This window comes from Bubalus kerabau, chromosome 2 (genome assembly GCF_029407905.1).
Source record: "Bubalus kerabau isolate K-KA32 ecotype Philippines breed swamp buffalo chromosome 2, PCC_UOA_SB_1v2, whole genome shotgun sequence".
NCBI classification, from domain to species: Eukaryota; Metazoa; Chordata; class Mammalia; order Artiodactyla; family Bovidae; genus Bubalus; species Bubalus kerabau.
This window is the reverse complement of record NC_073625.1, coordinates 25,686,860-25,704,024: the sequence shown is the minus strand read 5'-3', so window position 1 is coordinate 25,704,024 and position 17,165 is coordinate 25,686,860. Positions and strand designations below refer to the sequence as shown.

Below are 17,165 nucleotides of genomic sequence, written 5' to 3'. Positions count from 1 at the left end.
CGTGCACGCTGTGCCTGGGCAGAATGGACTTCTGGCAACTGTTAGCAACTCTTCTTCCCTCCTCATCGATGTTATTTTTCTGTTAGAAGATCAGCAAGATTAATTAAAGGGGGAAAGGTGAAATAAGCTTGGAATAAGATGTATTTCTGGGATTTGGGAGCCAATTCAAATCAATGCTATTAAAGGTGAATTTGGGGGCAAATATATACATTCAGCAGTTTGTAAAATAGTTTCTTACATCATTTGTATTATATATGTTTCAAGTTTGATATATATTTTCAAGTTTGAGGTAACACAGGACTATAAAACAGAAAACACTTTTCAGAAAAAATATTTGGAGAAAAAAAGCTATAGGAAAGTGTTTTCACTTACTGCTTTTGTATTTCAAATAATCCTTCACAATTGTGGATGAGAATATTGAAAATGTCAGTGTTTTGGGGTTCTTTCCTGAAATTGTGAGTACATTCTCTCCTAGATCTAGCACTTTTTAGGTATGCATCAGAACTTGATGCATTGCTTCAATTGCAAGGTATCTGTGATATTTGTGTAGGTGTCTGGAAGGGTGAAGCTTTGGCTAAGCTGGGACCATTTTCTTAGAATGACTACAGGGACTTCCTAGTCGCTGGGAGCTTATCTGGTTCCTGCCTTTTAAAAAAATTTTTTTCGACTGACATTTAAAATTTTATTTACTTTTGGCTGCAATGGGTCTTTATTGCTGAGGGGTCGGTCTCCTTTACCCCACCTTCACCACTGGGTCTTTTTGATTCCCTCCCATTAAATTTATAGGTTGTCAACGCAAAATTTAAACCAATTTTTTTTTTTTTTTTTAAGAAAAGAGCTCTGGCTGTTTTACAGAATTGGTAATATTGATGGTATTATCCTATATTATTATTTTTTAAATTCCAGGCAATTTTAGAGTGTAAACTTGTGTTACATCTCTGACTCCACAGCAGAGCTGAAACTTTCAATATGCTCCAAACCCTCCTCATTCTAGGATTCTTCTAAAGTATATTAAAGATCACAGGAAAACATTCCTTAGTCTCTTGTAAAGAGGTTGGTATTTGATATACTGTTAGGCAGCATGGAGTATTGACTGAAAGTTGGACTTGATAGGCTGTGATGATTTCTGGAGCTAAGTTACCAGGTGGCATTGACCACTTTCTAACAGTGTGATCTTGGATGAGTAACCTCCTTGTTTCTCCCTCTGTAAAATGAGTGATAGTAACACCTCCTCCCCGTCACCCCCGTGAATGAGATGGTACATGAAGTGATATGAACAGTGCTGTCAAGAGCATTCCGGATGATGGCAGTACATCTTCCCATGTCTACTCCCGCTTATTTCTCCTACCGAAGACCTTCAGCTTTGCCCTCTGATGTGCACCTGTGTATGGGCAGATAGTGTTCATTCATTTGCAGGTTACCAAGGGTAGTGAAATATGCTCCAAGAACTTTTGAATCCTTCAGAATTACTGGTCTGGTCTCTTACTTTCCCTCATTTGCTTCTCTCCATGATATTTATTTTCTTATATAGGTATTAATTGAAAAGGACTGGATTTCCTTTGGTCATAAGTTTACTCACAGGTAAGAAGTGTTTTAAAATCTTGTGACTTTAAATAGTGAATTTAAGGTTGAGAATAAAAAAAAATTGTTTCTGAATTTCTCAATTGAGTGGGGAATAATAGCCTGTTTTCAAAACTGCCTTGGGTATCTTATTCAGAAAGTTCAATTTTTGTTATATATGTTGTACCACAGATAAAGAAGTTCTAACTTGAGAACTCTTGGTATTTACTGAGCAGAACTGATGTTAAATTTTTCCATGAGACAGAGAAGTTGGTTCATTCATTGACCTAGAAAGGATAGGCTCTCTCTTCCTTCCACATTTACTAGATTATTCAATTTTTCGAAGTGCAAATGTTTCCTGTAAGCTACACATTGTGAAATGCCTGTAGAATAGTTTCTCTTTGATCTTCTGCACTGGGAATTAAATTAGGCTCATCCTACGGCATTTGTGTCACAGGTGAGGTCTGTGCCAGGTGTCTCTGAGGAGCTAAGGTGGGACAGCAGCCTGGGCTTTTGAGTCCAGCAGGTCAAGCCTCAAATCCAGGCTGTGGCCTTTACTGTGTGGCTGAGGGCGTCAGTGTTCTCTGAGGTCTCCTACCTGTGAAAAGGGGAGCCTTTCCCTATTCCCTGGGGTTATGGCAAGGCTTTTAAAACCGTGTATGGGATTAGCCTACTAGCCCATCTGAGGGCTTTCAATAAACAGAAGCCACTGGCCTCCTTTGGTTAGTGTGGATAGTTATGCCTGACGGATGCTGTGCCGTCTTTAATCCCTGAATGTTATTAATACAGGTTGTAGCTGGTATGGTCTCATCTTTGGGGCTAAAATTTATATTTTAGGCAGCATGCTGATAGAGGCTTTGATACACATTTTTGATTGGTTGAATGTTTTCTTAAAATAAATTCTAAATTTATGGAGCTGCTCGTATTTATTTTTGTAGTTTTTGCATTTAGCATTAGTTTAGCATTTATTGTAGTGGTTTCCTGGATTTCTATTTCTATATTTTTCCAGGAAAGCACAATGATTTGACTTTACAAATGAGAAAATTAACAGGCAGCCTTAAGATCACATTGTTATTTTCAGTTTGGGGGGTTCTACTGTCTGCTAGGCACCTAGGACCTCTGAGAGAGAGGATCTGGGGCAGGAAGAACATAAAGTGGCTGATAAGTGTGTTTTATGAGGAAAGTACCTATTGGACAACCCCTTTATAAAGTTAACAAAGGTGAGTAGGACTAAACCCTTTGAAGGTTTCCAGTTTCTGTTTCCACCCTTGGAAAAACTACTAAACCAATCCTTGCTCATCTTTATTCCTCAAGTTGATTATCCATTGCTTGAAAGATGAGGTTCTATATTGTTATTCTGATTTGATGGCACCCAAATCACCCTTCTGGATTCTTTCTAAAATTCACGTAACAGTGTAGAAGGACTGGGCAGCTGTTTAAAAATCTACACAAACAACAGGAAGCAGATTCTGATGTACTCTTGAAAAAGGGGAGATATAAAGGTATGAGGGAATCTGAAGTCACATGGAAATAAATTATTGACAAGTTTTAACAGTTTTAAAAATGGAAACTTGGGGAATCACAGTTTTTTAAAGTTGTTTTTCTTCCTAATAAAACCATGCAGAAGTGAGAAACTCTCAAGTGGCTTAGGCATTTTTTCCCACTCTCCCATGGGTCACTAATTAAAGTGGAAGACTTATTTCAAGTTTTGGATGTTCTTTTAAAATCAGAATGAAAGGTTGCTGCTTTTCCCTATAAAGACTCCTGGAATTTTATCTCCAGCATTAACATTTTTCTTTTATAACATAAATATGTCCCTTCTCTGTCCAGACTTTTTAAATTGTAATGCCAAGAAAAATTTTATATTAAAAGTTATGTTTTCCCACTTCTTTTGTGTTCCAGTTTATAAGATAAGATCTGCTTAGGAACTAGGGTTGCTTTTATGATTGTTTTTGCTTTTATAGCTTTCTAATCAAGGAAGAAAAAAAACCTTGCTGTAAAATCTCTAATACTTTGTTTTACAGATACGGCAACCTAGATGGTGATCCCAGAGAAATCTCTCCAGTTATAGACCAGTTCCTTGAGTGCGTCTGGCAGTTAATGGAACAGTTTCCCTGTGCCTTTGAGTTCAATGAGAGGTTTTTGATTCACATTCAACATCACATCTATTCCTGCCAGTTTGGGAATTTCCTATGTAATAGCCAGAAGGAGAGACAAGAACTCAAGTAAGTGTTTTGGTGTTTAATTTTTATCTAAAGATTTTGTGACTGAGAGTTTCAGATGGTCTTTCACAATTTTGAGGACTGTTTTAGTTACACATCTTCACTGACAGAGTAACAATTTTCCTGACATCACTTTAGAGGTTTAAGGCCATCAGCTGACAAAGACAGGCCCAAGTCCATTTTGCCTAGTTCCTGCCTAATGTCCACAGGTAGATAGGTAAACTTCACGCACTGATATGGAAAGGAAGCTTCTTGAGAGTCAGGGAAAGTGATTTTTACATTGAAAAGGAAAAAGTTACATAGCTTTGGTGGATATATTCTCATAATAGTTGCAAATATAGTAGTCTCTCCTTATCCATGGTTCCACTTTCCAGTTTCAGTTATCTGAGGCCAACTGTGGTCCAAGATTAGATGGAAGATTCCAGAAAAAAATAATTCATAAGTTTTAGATTGTGGGCCTTTCTGAGTAGCATGATGAAATCTCGCACTCTCCCACTCTATCCTGCATGGGATGGCCTGTTACTTAGTAGCTGTCTCAGTTATCACAATGCTTGTGTTCCAGTAACCCGTTTTACTTAATAATAAAGTTCAAGAGTAGCGATGCTAGCAATTCACATATTTTCTTATTATGCTTAATTTATAAATGAAACTTTATGATAGGCAGGTATGTATAGGAAAACACAGTATATACAGGGTTCACTACTCTCCATAATTTCAGGCAACTACTTGGAGTCTTGGAACAAATACCCCATGGATAAGGGTGGACTGCTATACTGCTTTAATTGAGAGGGGAAAAAATAGATGAAATGTGGACTTTTGAAAAAGTGAAAAGCTTAACAGCTAAGTGACTTAAGAATTGCAAATGAAAGAACATTTTTGAAATTTTTATAAAAAAAATTAATGTGGTATATAGAATATCAGATTTAATTTTGCAAATGATCAAATAAAACTGACTCCAGTTTTATCCTGAGTGGAAAGAACATGACTTTTTCTAGTAGATACAATTCCTGATAAATGATACATCCTGTAAGCTCACCTGTTTTCTTAGGTATTTTGTGATTTGTTGTGATAGATTAGCAAAAGGGACAAATGTCATAGGAATACAGTGACGATTAAATGAGAGAAAATATGTGAAGCATTTAAGTAGTACCCAGCAAACAATAAGGGGAAAATTTCAACAAAATGCATGTGGTTTTATTTTATACTCCGAGGGATTGGCCATCTGAAGGCCAAGATGTCCCCAGAGAGCAGGGGAGTTGAGACTCCTACAAGTGCTCTTTTGCTGCACCATGAAGACACAAAAGACTGTTAGTTTCCCTGCTAGAGAACAGGGACCCCTGATGTAACAAGTTTTGATTCCTTTCCAGCTTTAATATGTCTACTACTTCTAAGAACCAAGGGAAGTCATTTTAAGGCTTATTTTCTTTATAACAGAGTTCAAGAAAGAACATACTCTTTATGGGCTCACCTGTGGAAAAATCGGGCCGATTACTTGAATCCTCTGTTTAGAGCTGATCACAGTCAGACCTGGGGAGTCCTTCATCTCCCCACAGCTCCATGCAACTTCATGTACAAGTACGTAAACCTCTGGGACCTCACTGGGTGTGGTTGTGCCTTAGATTCTGGCACTGTTTACCACCTGGAGGCTAAAGGGTATGTAACACTGAGCTCCAAGGCATTTTTGCCCGTCTCCTGTCCCTCTCTTTCCCCTCTAAATATGGAATTCTCTTTAGAAGTTGATGTTTTGTAGTAATGATATCCTAAGAATGTAAGTTTCACTTTTATTTAAAAGTGAAAGGAGGAGAGGGAAGAAGGACTGAATAAACCAAGTGCCTGAAGTTAAATGTGGAGTTGCAGGTTTCGTTAGTGGTCATGACACAGCTTACCTTCTTTTGCTGCTGAATCAAATGAAACTATTGCCCTGTGGAAATAAATTCAAGACGGTCTATACTGGGATGGGAAGGCCTGGTGGTACCCAACAGATGCTACTAGGTCTGGAGGCTCTCTTTTATCCTTGGGTTTTTTCCTCTGGACTGGTATAATACAGAATGGTGACTCAGAGGTCATGAAAAAGACAAAATTACACAGAAATCACCAAGAAACCCATTCCTTCTCCCTCCCTATCTCAATACACCCTTTAGTGGCTTTTCGTCTCTAGAGCTTTCATTCTCATTGGGTTGGCCAAGACGTTCGTTCTGTATCAATAAACCCAAACAAACTTTTTTGGCCAACCCAATAATGACTTCAATCCAGTTATTTCCCCAGAATTCTATAGAATAATATTAATTCTGTCACACTGAAAAAAATGCCTCATGGTTTATGTGAATTGGCAGTTTTGAGACCTGTTGAGATACATACCCTGCAGTCAACTGTATTGCAACTAATTTGTTAGCTCTAGCCACTCAACACGTATATTACTGAGGCTCAAGCACTGTTCTAGGCACTGTGGATAAATCAATGAATGACGCCAAGTCCCTGCTCTCAAAGTACTTTTCTGAGTAAATCTATAGGTGTCCTTATGATAATGCTATTTACAGGCATACTTCTGAAATAATGTGGGTTTGGTTCTTGGCCACTGTGATAGTGAACACTGCAATAAACTGAGTCACAATTTTTTAGTTTCCTAGTGCATATAAATGGCAACCCACTCCAGTATTATTCTTGCCTGGAGAATCCAGGGACAGCGGAGCCTGGTGGGCTGCCGTCTATGGGGTTGCACAGAGTCGGACACGACTGAAGCGACTGAGCAGCAGCAGTGCATATAAAAGTTCTATTCACACTACATTGTAGTCAGTTAAGTGTGCAATAGTATTATGTCTAAAAAACAATCTAACTGTTAGATACCTTAATTTAAAAATACATTATTGTTTAAAAAAAAATGCTAACCTTCAGTGAGTAGTACTAGTAGTAACATCAAAGATCACTGATAACCATAAAAAAATGAAAAATCTTGAAATATTCTGAGAATTACCAAAATGTGATAGAGACACAAAGTGAGCAATGCTGTTAGAAATACTGTGCTGATAGACTTGCCACAGACCTTCACTCTGTAAAAATGCAATCTATGCAAAGCACAGTAAAATAAGGTATACCTGTATTTTTATTTGCATTCCAGTATGCTTTACTGTATAGGATAAAAAAGGGAGGATTTGTTGCAAATGTAAGTAATCCTAGTGGCTGTCATTTAAAAAACCTCAAATTTAAAAGATTCCTTTGTGGCTGAAAGATTCTAAATGGTGATATAAACACTAATTTTCCAAGTTGACTTCCTAACTAAGTCATCTTAAGCCAAAAAAATAAAGAAAATGGTAACATATACTACTACAAATCTATTTTAGAAAAATATATTATGTACCTTTTAATTCAGTACCATCTACTCAAGTAGATTCTTCATGAATTTACTCTCCCCAAAAGAAGTTGACTGATTCAAGAAAATGAAAACATTAACATGAAATTATTACCTTCAGTTCAGTTCAGTCGCTCAGTCGTGTCCCACTCTTTGCAACCCCATTACCTTAGTGAGTGGCTTTTTTGACCCTGTACTTCGCATTTGGTTATTATTAGGACTATGGTTTGAAAGATACCTTGGAAGACTCAAGAAAGTGAATGTACAGACTGTGACACGGTTTCATGAAGCTCTGCTATCCTCCACAGGTTTTGGAATGGAATGTATAATCGCTTTGAGAAGGGACTGCAGCCTCGACAATCAGTCACAGATTACCTCATGGCCGTGAAGGAGGAGACTCAGCAGCTGGAGGAAGAACTTGAGGCCCTGGAAGAAGTAAGACAGTCGCTCTTGCTCACCTTATTTGCTGATGATTGCAGCTCTGGGAAAAGCCTCTTGTGACTCAGGATGTGTGAAATGCAGCAACACAGCCATTTCATATTTTTGTGCTCAGTTGTATCCAACTCTTTGCGACCCCATGGACTAGTCTGCTAGGCTCCTCTGTCCATGGGATTTCCTAGGCAAGAATACTGGAGTGGGTTGCCATTTCCTCTAAGGGATCTTCCTGCCCTAGGGATCGAACCTGCATCTGTTTGTGTCTCCTACGGTGGCAGGTGGATTCTTTACCACTGTGCTACCTGCAAAGTCCTTTCATATTTCTAGCCAGAAGGTAACCTGAAACGCAATCCTACCAGGTGAACAGTCAGATCATCAAAGCCCAGACCTACACACTTGATGCATTTCAGACATCTGGTTTGGCTCATTTCCATAGTTTGCTTTGGGGATGATGAAGATATTAGGAAACGAGATAGTGGTGAATGATTGCATAACCTTGTGAATATACTTAAATAAAAAACAAAAAACCTGAACTGTACACTTTAAGAGAGTGAGCTACTTCTATCTTAATTTTAAAAATTAGATAATAAAAACCTCATTCCTGATATTTTAAAAAATGTACTTTCGGTTCACAGGATGAAAATCATTATGTAAAACCACACAGGTACAGAAAGAACGATGACTACTCTTTGCCAGGTGCTTTACCTAGGCTGTGTTTTCTGCTTTTTTATAGAGTGCCATCCTTACATTAGGAAGAGAACGAGCCTCACAGAATCTAATTATTTTGTCCAGAGTCATAAAGTCTAGCTTTGAAACCAAGTCCATCTATATCCCATTTTCTTAACATTTCACCCAGCCGGGAGATAATGAACACTAAAAGGTAGGCACGTACCAAAAAAGATACATTCTTTATGACTGTTCCCTGAAACTGTGGTTTCTTTTCTAGAGGCTGGAAAAAATTCAGAAAGTGCAGTTAAATCGCACTAAGGTGAGGAGTAAGCAGAGTGAGCCCAGCAAACATTCAGGATTTTCTACCTCGGACAACAGTGCAGCCAACACCCCTCAGGATTACAGCGGCAATGTGAAGTCCTTCCCATCCAGGAGCCCTTCCCAGGGCGACGAGGATTCTGCTTTGATCCTCACTCAAGACAATCTGAAAAGTTCAGACCCAGACCTGTCTGCCAACAGTGACCAAGAATCGGGGGTGGAGGATCTGAGCTGCCGCTCCCCCAGTGGTGGGGAGTGTGTGCCGAGTGAGGACAGTGGCAAGGACCGGGATTCCGACGAAGCCGTGTTTCTCACCGCCTGAGGATCCCCCGCCATGGAGTTCCCAAGTAAAGGACACACAAGAACACTTTCCAAAAATAAGGGAACAGTGCAATCTCAAATAAAAACAGCCCAAGAAATGGTACGGGTCGTCGAGAATTATAAAACGTAGCGACGAAAAGGAAAAAAGTCCAACTTCGAGTTCCTTTAGGTGTTGATGAACAGGAAACAGCCATTTCTTTTATCAAGCAAATTCAAGGAAAATTGTTCCCCCTTCTAGACTATGGAGGTTTTATTCACTACAGAGCAATGACCTCACCCGAGGTTATCAGTTCACATCTTCCTTGCCTGCAGCTGCTCAAAGTGCCCTGACCATGTTCCTTCACACTCATATTCAATCTTTCCTTTTAGTTCATTTCCAGATGAATATTTTGTTTCCTCAAATATTTCACACTTCCTCCGACTCTGTTATCAGGATTTTTGTTAATAGATATATTTCTGTAACAGATGAGCTTTGTAATTCTGCTTAAGCTTAGTGTTCAGATTTAATGATCACTTTTAACTTTTCCTTACAGATAATGTATTTTGAATTGTTGTAATAGTTTTGTTGCCTTTCCCTGGAATTTCATATTTCTCCTATTTAAAATATGCTAAAACTTACCATGCACTTTTCTCTAATACCAGTCTAATACCCAATAAAGTAGAAACAACATTTATGCTCTAGTTCATAAATATTATTTTGGATCACATTAGCTTCTTAAAAACAACCTTTTATTACGGGTTCCAGAAACTACATTACCAAGACAAGGGGGTCAGCCCCAAGCCTGATTCCAGCAGTGTAACTGTATAATGGTTCAGGGTACCACTTCAGTGAAGGAAGACGCTCACTGAAGAACTAGAGAACACTGCTGTCATGTTTGTCACTTGTCACTTCAGAAGTTGTGTTCACATGGCTAAGCCACACTGTGCCTGTGGAGCCCATGCAGTAGCCTCAACCATCAGCTCTGTTCATCTGCAGGGTTGCGTTGGCGGTGCAGTCTGAGCAGGGAGTCTGACAGGGAGCAGGTCTGCCTCGCTGGGGCTGTCACGGGGGAGCTTTGCTGGCTGTGGAATCTGGTCTGTCCCCACCCAGGCACAAGAGCTAAGTCTCCGCCTTTCTTGCTGCAGATTGTGGCTTCTGACCCCTCCTGACCAGAAAGCCTGTTGAGGAGAACTTGGGAGATGCCTGAAATGGGCCTTTGCAGTCCTTCCCAGGTGGGAGCCAGAGCCCCACTCACTGGGAAGCATGGCCCCCAGCCCCATCAGACAGGAAGGCCTGGCGAGAACACCCGGAAGCTGTGCACCCCAGCAGATCTTGAGCGGAGAAGCGGGTGGGCAGAGCTGACTGTCCTGAGAGCAAAACCAACGGCTCTGACTGGCCAGGGAACTGGGGGCACATGTCAGTGTGAGACCACAGACATAGCATTAGTGATTTTCAAGCTGCTTCTCCTGCTGTGCTTGGGCAGGGAAACTGATCTGCAGCTGCACTTACTGCTGCAAACAGCCATCAGCCTCTGCCCTGACCAGGGAGCTTTTCCAGAACACGTGGGAAGCCGCACAACCCATCCGATAGCCCTGCTGACCGTGGCAGCTGAACAGAGCACAGCCCGTGGCCTAACCTGTTTGCAGAGTGAAACTGGTCGCCAGCACCTTCCATGAATATTCCTGCCTGACTCAGGTCCCCAAACAATGAGTGTGCAGGCCGTGTATCCCATCCTGCTGCCCCACTTAATCCTGAGTACAGCGTCCAGTCCCAACTGGGACTGGACCCACCAGTCCACAGAATCCACCACAGAATCCATCCTACAGCCTCACCTGAGTGGGTGGGGAACCAAGCCAGCTGTCCTACCCAGCTGTCTCAGCCAGTGACCCTCCAACTCCGCTTCAGAGCTGAAACAGATGCCTCACCCAAAAAGAGACCACCTAAATACATAAAGCAAAATCCAGCAGAGCTAAAAGGAGAAATAATGGGGACTTTAACACTCCACTCTATAGACAATGGATAGATCATCCAAAGAGAATCATAAGGAAACAGGAAATCTGAACCAAATGTATACTAATATCTCACTCTGGACGATACATTTCTAAACTGGATTAAAGATAAGTACAATTAAAAGTGGGCAAAAGACAGACATTTTTGCAAAGAAGATATATGAAAGGGTCAACAGGTACATGAAAAGATGCTAAACATCACTATCTTTAGGGAAATGCAAATCAAAACCAAATCTCACGTCTGGCAGGATGGCCAACATCGAAAAGACAAATGATACGAAATGTTGGTGATAATGTGAATTAAAGAGAACACTTGTGTATTGTTGATGGGATCACAAACAGGTAAAGTCACTATAGAAAACAGTACAGTGGACCCTCAAAAGATTAAAAATAGAACTACTGTATGATCCAGCATACAGATCCACTCTGAATACATACAAAGAAAATGAAAACATTCACTTGAAAAGATATTCGTACCCCTTCATGTTCACAGCAGCACTGTTTTAAAATAGCCAAGACATGGAAACAACCTAACTGTCCACCAACAGATAAATGAAGAAAGAAGCACACACACCACGGAATAGTATTCAGACATAAAAAAATGAGAAAATGCTGCCTTTTGCAACAATATGAATGGACCTTGAGGGAATTATGCTAAGTGAAATAAATCAGAGAAAAACAAATACTATATGATTTCACTTATATGTGTACTCTTAAAAAAAAAAAACCCCAAAGTTACAGAAAAAGATCAGATTTGTGGTTAACCCAGCATGAAGGTTGGGGCAGTGGGTGGCTGGGGAATTGGAGAAAGGTGGTCAAGAGTAACAACTTTCTGTATTAGTGAATACCTTATTAAAGACTCTTAGGATATAGTCGTAATGGCTTTTATATTTTTATAACTCCATACCACTCTTGTAGTTGATTATCAACTCTTAGAAACTTCTTTGCCTAGTATTGAGAATTTAATTTCTTCCATCTGGCAATATATATCTACAAAAATAAATAACAAATTTTTAAAAAATGACATAGTAACTATACCAAACAGAACTATGCATTTATTTGAAAAGCAAATAATATAAATATGATACGTTAAAATTTAGTTCTTTAATGTGATATCTTTTCTATCAGACACCAACTTTTTTCCAGCCCCCACCATTTTACAAAACATTATAATTTCAGCATATGTTCATTTAGACTACTTACTAGAAGTTAACCTAACACTGAAATTTTTTTTTTTAAAGGTTCTATTTATTGCTTATTAAGATGTTATTGTGTGGCATGGAGCCTTAAAAGAGCATGGCCAATCCGATTAGACTAAAATCTCTAACAGTAAGTTCTCATTTTAAATCAAACATCAATCAGAAAGTGTTTTCTTTAGAGCAGTTGGTTTAAACCAATGTAAAACTGACTCAAGACAGATTATTTCCCTGCTGGTAATATTTAGAGCTCAAGTGATTTATTATTTAGTGATTTTCAGGAAAATTTAATGATATGAAGTAGGTAAGCATTTTGATCATGACTCTACAATCAACAAAGGAACTTTTTTAGAGTAAAGGAACATAAAAAGAAGGAAGACCCTGGCATGAGGTTTCTATTCTTTAAGAGCACAAGATTAGTTTACTTGCTTTCCCTAAAAATAAATCTGAGCTGTCCTTCAATTTAAACATATATGAATTATGATCAGACTTACTGTCAGATGATCTCTATTCCAATATAAATTTCCTAGTATAGATTATTCCTAGAAAATCTTTCAACTTTGAAACATTGTCTAGCATGTTTCACATATGTTTAGAAAACTATTTGAGATATCAGTCTTTAAAGTCCTACCTATGACAAACCCCTAACTCTGCATAATCTAATAACTCCTAAGCTTTTCTCTGCTATTCTGATTTCCATCTAGTCATCTATTATGTGTTAGAGGAAAATCACAATCCCTGCTTTGACAGGCACTTTTTCTTCTTCTGGCACTGCTTCTCCAATATGGCCAAGTTTAAGGAAAAAATAATACTAGTACTATAGAAAAGTCACTTAAGTTTTTATTGTAAAACCAAAATTCATACATATTCAAATGTAGACTAATTTCCATCCTGGATGATGTCTATGATCTAATATCTGATCTATTAAAGACAGATAATGATGATCAGAGTCCTCTTTTTAATGACTAGATTGTAAGGAGGTTACCTAATTTTAGAAGAAGAAACCAAGGTATGTTAACTGGTACAGAATGAAACTGGGATACTTCAAGTTAAAAAAAATAAGATATTAAGATGAATTACTTATGTGATTTACTATGTATGAAAATAACTTTTTTTGGTGGAGAGGAAGGTGGATAAGTACATAAACACCTAGGCCATGTTTGAGTCATCACTGGATAGTATTTCCACAGTGCCTCACTCTTAGAGGGCTTAATAAAATTAATAAATCAAATGAATGAATGGTTGTGGTCTGCTGGGCTCTTGTTCTGGGCTCTGACTGGTTTCTAAGAAAGCTTCCTGATTGCTTCCAAAAGACTGGGATAATCATGTTCTCCACTGTGGTGACTGCTGGGAAAACTGAAGCTTACGTGGCCAGTGCAGTAAGGAAAGGTTTCTCAACACCCAGAAGACTGCAACAAATCTGAAACACTTACCTCAGTTACGTACTATATGTCCGGAATAATAATCATAACTTCCATGTCAGGTCATTTTGAAGATTAAATGGCATGCTCTTAGCATAGTACCAGGAAGACAGGTTAAAAAAGTTATTTCTTTACTCAAATTATATCTTTATAGTCCATGTGAATACTTGTCCTCCCTTAAACAAAGACTAAGTATTAAGCATTTTTCAAGTCTCAGAAAATAATTTTTCCTGAACTGTTGCCAGAAATAGGTATAGAAAGAAGAATGATGAAAAAAACCTGTACTGTATGCTAGGATTTGGAATGGCAATCATACTGAAGTTTAAATGAAAATAGGCATTAGGATGCTACTTTACCAAGCCTTGGAAATCTAGTTCAAGATTTTCTACTTAATTGGCTTTCACTGCTATCCATAAAATATGTTCATTCTGTAACGAACTGTAAAAGCAAACTGTTTAACATATACAAGTTAAAGTGAAAAATTAAGAACTAGACTGCCTAAAAATTAAATATTAGTTTTATTTATTATTAAAGCTTTCATAAGAGAAAAGCTAACACAGTAAAGGTCAGAAAATTTCACTGACTTTTGTGTTCTTTACTATTTATTAACAAAATACTGTTTTAAACTTCAGAATTCAGACAGCATATCCTCATCTAACCACAAACCCATCAGATACTTATATTTAAAAAGCTAGCATGAAAGTTTATGTTGGACTAGTTTAAATGAAAGGCAATTTTTCTATTAGGTAAAATATTTATTTACCTGTATTGCCTTTTAAATGCATCTTTAATTTTAAAAATAAGAGTATATAAAACAGCTGGTTTATCCTTTTCATTTATTCTGTGTATTAAAAATTACTCGAGATGGCACATTGGCAGGTTTGGTGTTTCCTGACACTGTGAATATTTAAAAACAAATTATTTTTCAAAGTTTTATCATCTAGAAAGAAAGAAAAAAATAAGAATCTTTCTACAGTTGAAATAGTAATTTTTCAAAAAGGGTTGAGAGGAAAAAAAATCTAAGCAAACTATCCTTGATAAAGAAATGAGGCAGTTTCAAATTAAAAATACAAATTGAAATGAAGTAATTTTATAAAATATTGAGAGTAGCTAAAATTACATGCACAGGTATTTAATCAATAATAAGAGAGGAACAGCAGTAGAATTTAAATATGATAGAATTTATCAACAATAAATAAACATTTTTAGTGCAAATAGTGCAGAAAAAATTTTCAAAGCAAAGATCATAGCAATCATTCTAATCTGTACAAAATCAGTCTCAGTTCTGTATACAACCTATATAATACATCTAGGAATTCAGCCTTGTGATGAAATGCCAATTTGCAAATCATAAATATAAATGTGCTTATTTGTTTTGTGTCCCATTCCTCTCTTTGCAGTTCATGTTTTCAGGAAAATCTGAAAAGAAAAGAAAATCAAAAACCTAAGATTTACTTTCAGATGATAAATTAAGATTTCTTAAGAAGATAACCTGACAATGAGGGAAAAGAGGTGGGAAAGGAATCTAGCATGCATGAATAACAGAATAACTCACTGCCCACTTCTCAACCTTGAGATATGTATGCTACTGCTGCTATACTTGATATTAAAAATCAACACCCTCAGGGATTAATAATCTTAGTTGTAAAATAACGCAATGTTGCTACTAATGTTAAGGACAGCTACATTGAGAAAAGGGGCAAGTAAGTTTGAGCTGGAGATGAGAAATGCCTGTCACCTCCCTCCCTGTAGCGGCTCCCTTTTAAAGGAAACTCCCACGCTGTCTCCTCCACATCTGCTCCATCAGCCCAGCAAAGCAGGCAGAAGACCACATGACACCAGTCTCCAGGTAAAACCGTGAGGTCAGGACGGACACCATCTACGCAGGGCCAGTCTCTTTCCTTGATTTGTTGTGACACCCTGCTCAGTCTCCCCCGGGTGCTTGGGCCGTCAGATCAGGCCTGTGGGCAGCAGTGGCTGAACCATGTGCAAGTGCAGCAAAGAAAGGCTCTTTGAAGAGCCAATGAGAAGGCACATGAGAGTGAGACACAGAAAAGGGGAGGAAAGCAGGAACGAGAAACAAGCAGCCTGTGGCAGCACCTAAGGAAGAAGAGCTGCTTTGGTTACGGATGGCCTCATGCTTTCACTCCCAGGAGACAGGTGTGCTTTCCTACATTTGGGCTGTTTTCCTGCATTATCCAGGAACACAAGCTTTTACTTAAACTTGAGGTTGGAGCTAGTCTTTGCAGCCAAATCCAGTCCTAAAACAAGACAGAGGAAAATGGAAGAATGTCTTGAGATCAGATGAGAGCATGAACAAAGACATGATGGCAGAAAAAAGAACATGACAGAAGAGAACACAGGAGAGGCAAATGGAAAATTAGAACGGATGATCTAAAATGTCAGCCAGCTTACAGAAGGCTTAAAACCAGAGAAAGAAACGTGGTATTTATCATCCCCAGGGTTCTTTAAAGGTCCTAGAGCAGAGATGTTATCACAGAGTGGTATTTTAGGAGGATCATTTTGTCAGTGCTCTGCACAAAGGAGAAACCCTGAAGTCAGAGGACTGATCAGAAACTTAGTGGAATAGATGGAAAAGAGACAGATTGGAAGTTCATTTTTAAAGGAAAAAATGACAAAAGAGACTACTGAGAAATAAGTCAACTTAAGTATTATGGTATATGCCCCATACCAGATGAGAGAAAGGAACTTAAACTCTACATATGTAGCTATCAAATACTGAAAACAAAACTCATTTAAGCAAACACCATACTGAGAAAACATGCAAACAATTTATACTGGCCATATGCTTAGGTGTATAACATCATGCTTAATACATAATACAAAGTATTCTACATGTTATATAGCATGGTAGCTGTAACGATAGTATTATGCTTAAAGCTGGCTGAACAAGCACTGGTAAGAACACTTCATTAAAGACAGCCATGCAATAGCCTCAAGACACAAACCTTCCAGGATACAATTTACCTATAGTGGAGCATGAAACTGGCTGTGCATTGCTATCACTTGTTGAAGTTTCTCTTCCTTGGCTCTTCTACAGTGGCAAATCTAGAAGATAAATTATTTAAAAACCAGTCACTTCTCCAATAATCTTCCTACAACTAGCTACATTTTGACAGAATTCTAAGTAAGAATCTTTTAACTCGTTGACATTAAATTGTGGATGTCTAAGGTGGCACAGAGTTTAAGAATCCAAAAAAAAAAAAAATTTGTTTGGAAGATAATCTTTGTCTGTAAACCTCTAGAATGTAAAACACATTCTGATCCTTTATACCAGTTCTCTGATTATATAATTTCAAATATCTGTGTTTTAAAAATATGAAAATAAATCCTACTGTTGTTACCCTGGAAGCTTAACAAACAAAAGCCTCACAATACAGTTATATAGTACCAAAAAAATAAAAAGGACTAGAAATGAATGCCTCATTAAAGCTATAGTCAATAATGTCCCTGAACTTCAATTTTCTCTCGTGGAAAATGGGAATAATAAAATCTGGCCCACTTTCCTTTACAGTAGCACTTAACTGTATAAAGGTTATAAATAACTGTGATGTTCCAGAGAAATTAGGTAAATACATAGGACTTACCAAAGGATAAGATACTGCTAAGCAGACTTCAAAATCTTTTCTTTAAATATAATGGAAATACTAGAACAGAAACTATCCCC

The 17,165-nt window shown here is 38.1% G+C and overlaps 2 protein-coding genes across 6 annotated transcripts in view; one reads left to right on the top strand and one right to left on the bottom strand.

Moving 5' to 3' along the window:
• Nucleotides 1-9,545, top strand: part of MTMR7 (myotubularin related protein 7) — a 101,768-nt gene extending 92,223 nt beyond the window's left edge. For both annotated transcript variants that reach the window (XM_055567266.1, XM_055567265.1), the window contains exons 10-14: nucleotides 1,532-1,581; nucleotides 3,585-3,785; nucleotides 5,217-5,357; nucleotides 7,437-7,563; nucleotides 8,510-9,545. In XM_055567266.1, coding sequence (XP_055423241.1) covers nucleotides 1,532-1,581; nucleotides 3,585-3,785; nucleotides 5,217-5,357; nucleotides 7,437-7,563; nucleotides 8,510-8,872 — 882 coding nt within the window. In that variant the 3' untranslated portion in view covers nucleotides 8,873-9,545. The remainder of the gene's footprint in view (nucleotides 1-1,531; nucleotides 1,582-3,584; nucleotides 3,786-5,216; nucleotides 5,358-7,436; nucleotides 7,564-8,509) is intronic.
• A 4,666-nt stretch (nucleotides 9,546-14,211) lies between these two features.
• Nucleotides 14,212-17,165, bottom strand: part of VPS37A (VPS37A subunit of ESCRT-I) — a 32,512-nt gene continuing 29,558 nt past the window's right edge. Inside the window, exons 11-13 of one of the 4 annotated variants that reach the window (XR_008710100.1) lie at nucleotides 16,447-16,546; nucleotides 15,578-15,738; nucleotides 14,212-14,896 (exon numbers count right to left, since the gene is read on the bottom strand). Coding sequence is in view for 2 of the 4 variants with exons in the window: in XM_055567268.1 (XP_055423243.1) it covers nucleotides 16,466-16,546 (81 nt within the window). In the remaining 2 variants the exon portion in view is untranslated. The remainder of the gene's footprint in view (nucleotides 14,897-15,577; nucleotides 15,739-16,446; nucleotides 16,547-17,165) is intronic. The other 3 variants (XR_008710099.1, XM_055567268.1, XM_055567267.1) reach the window with 3 other exon arrangements.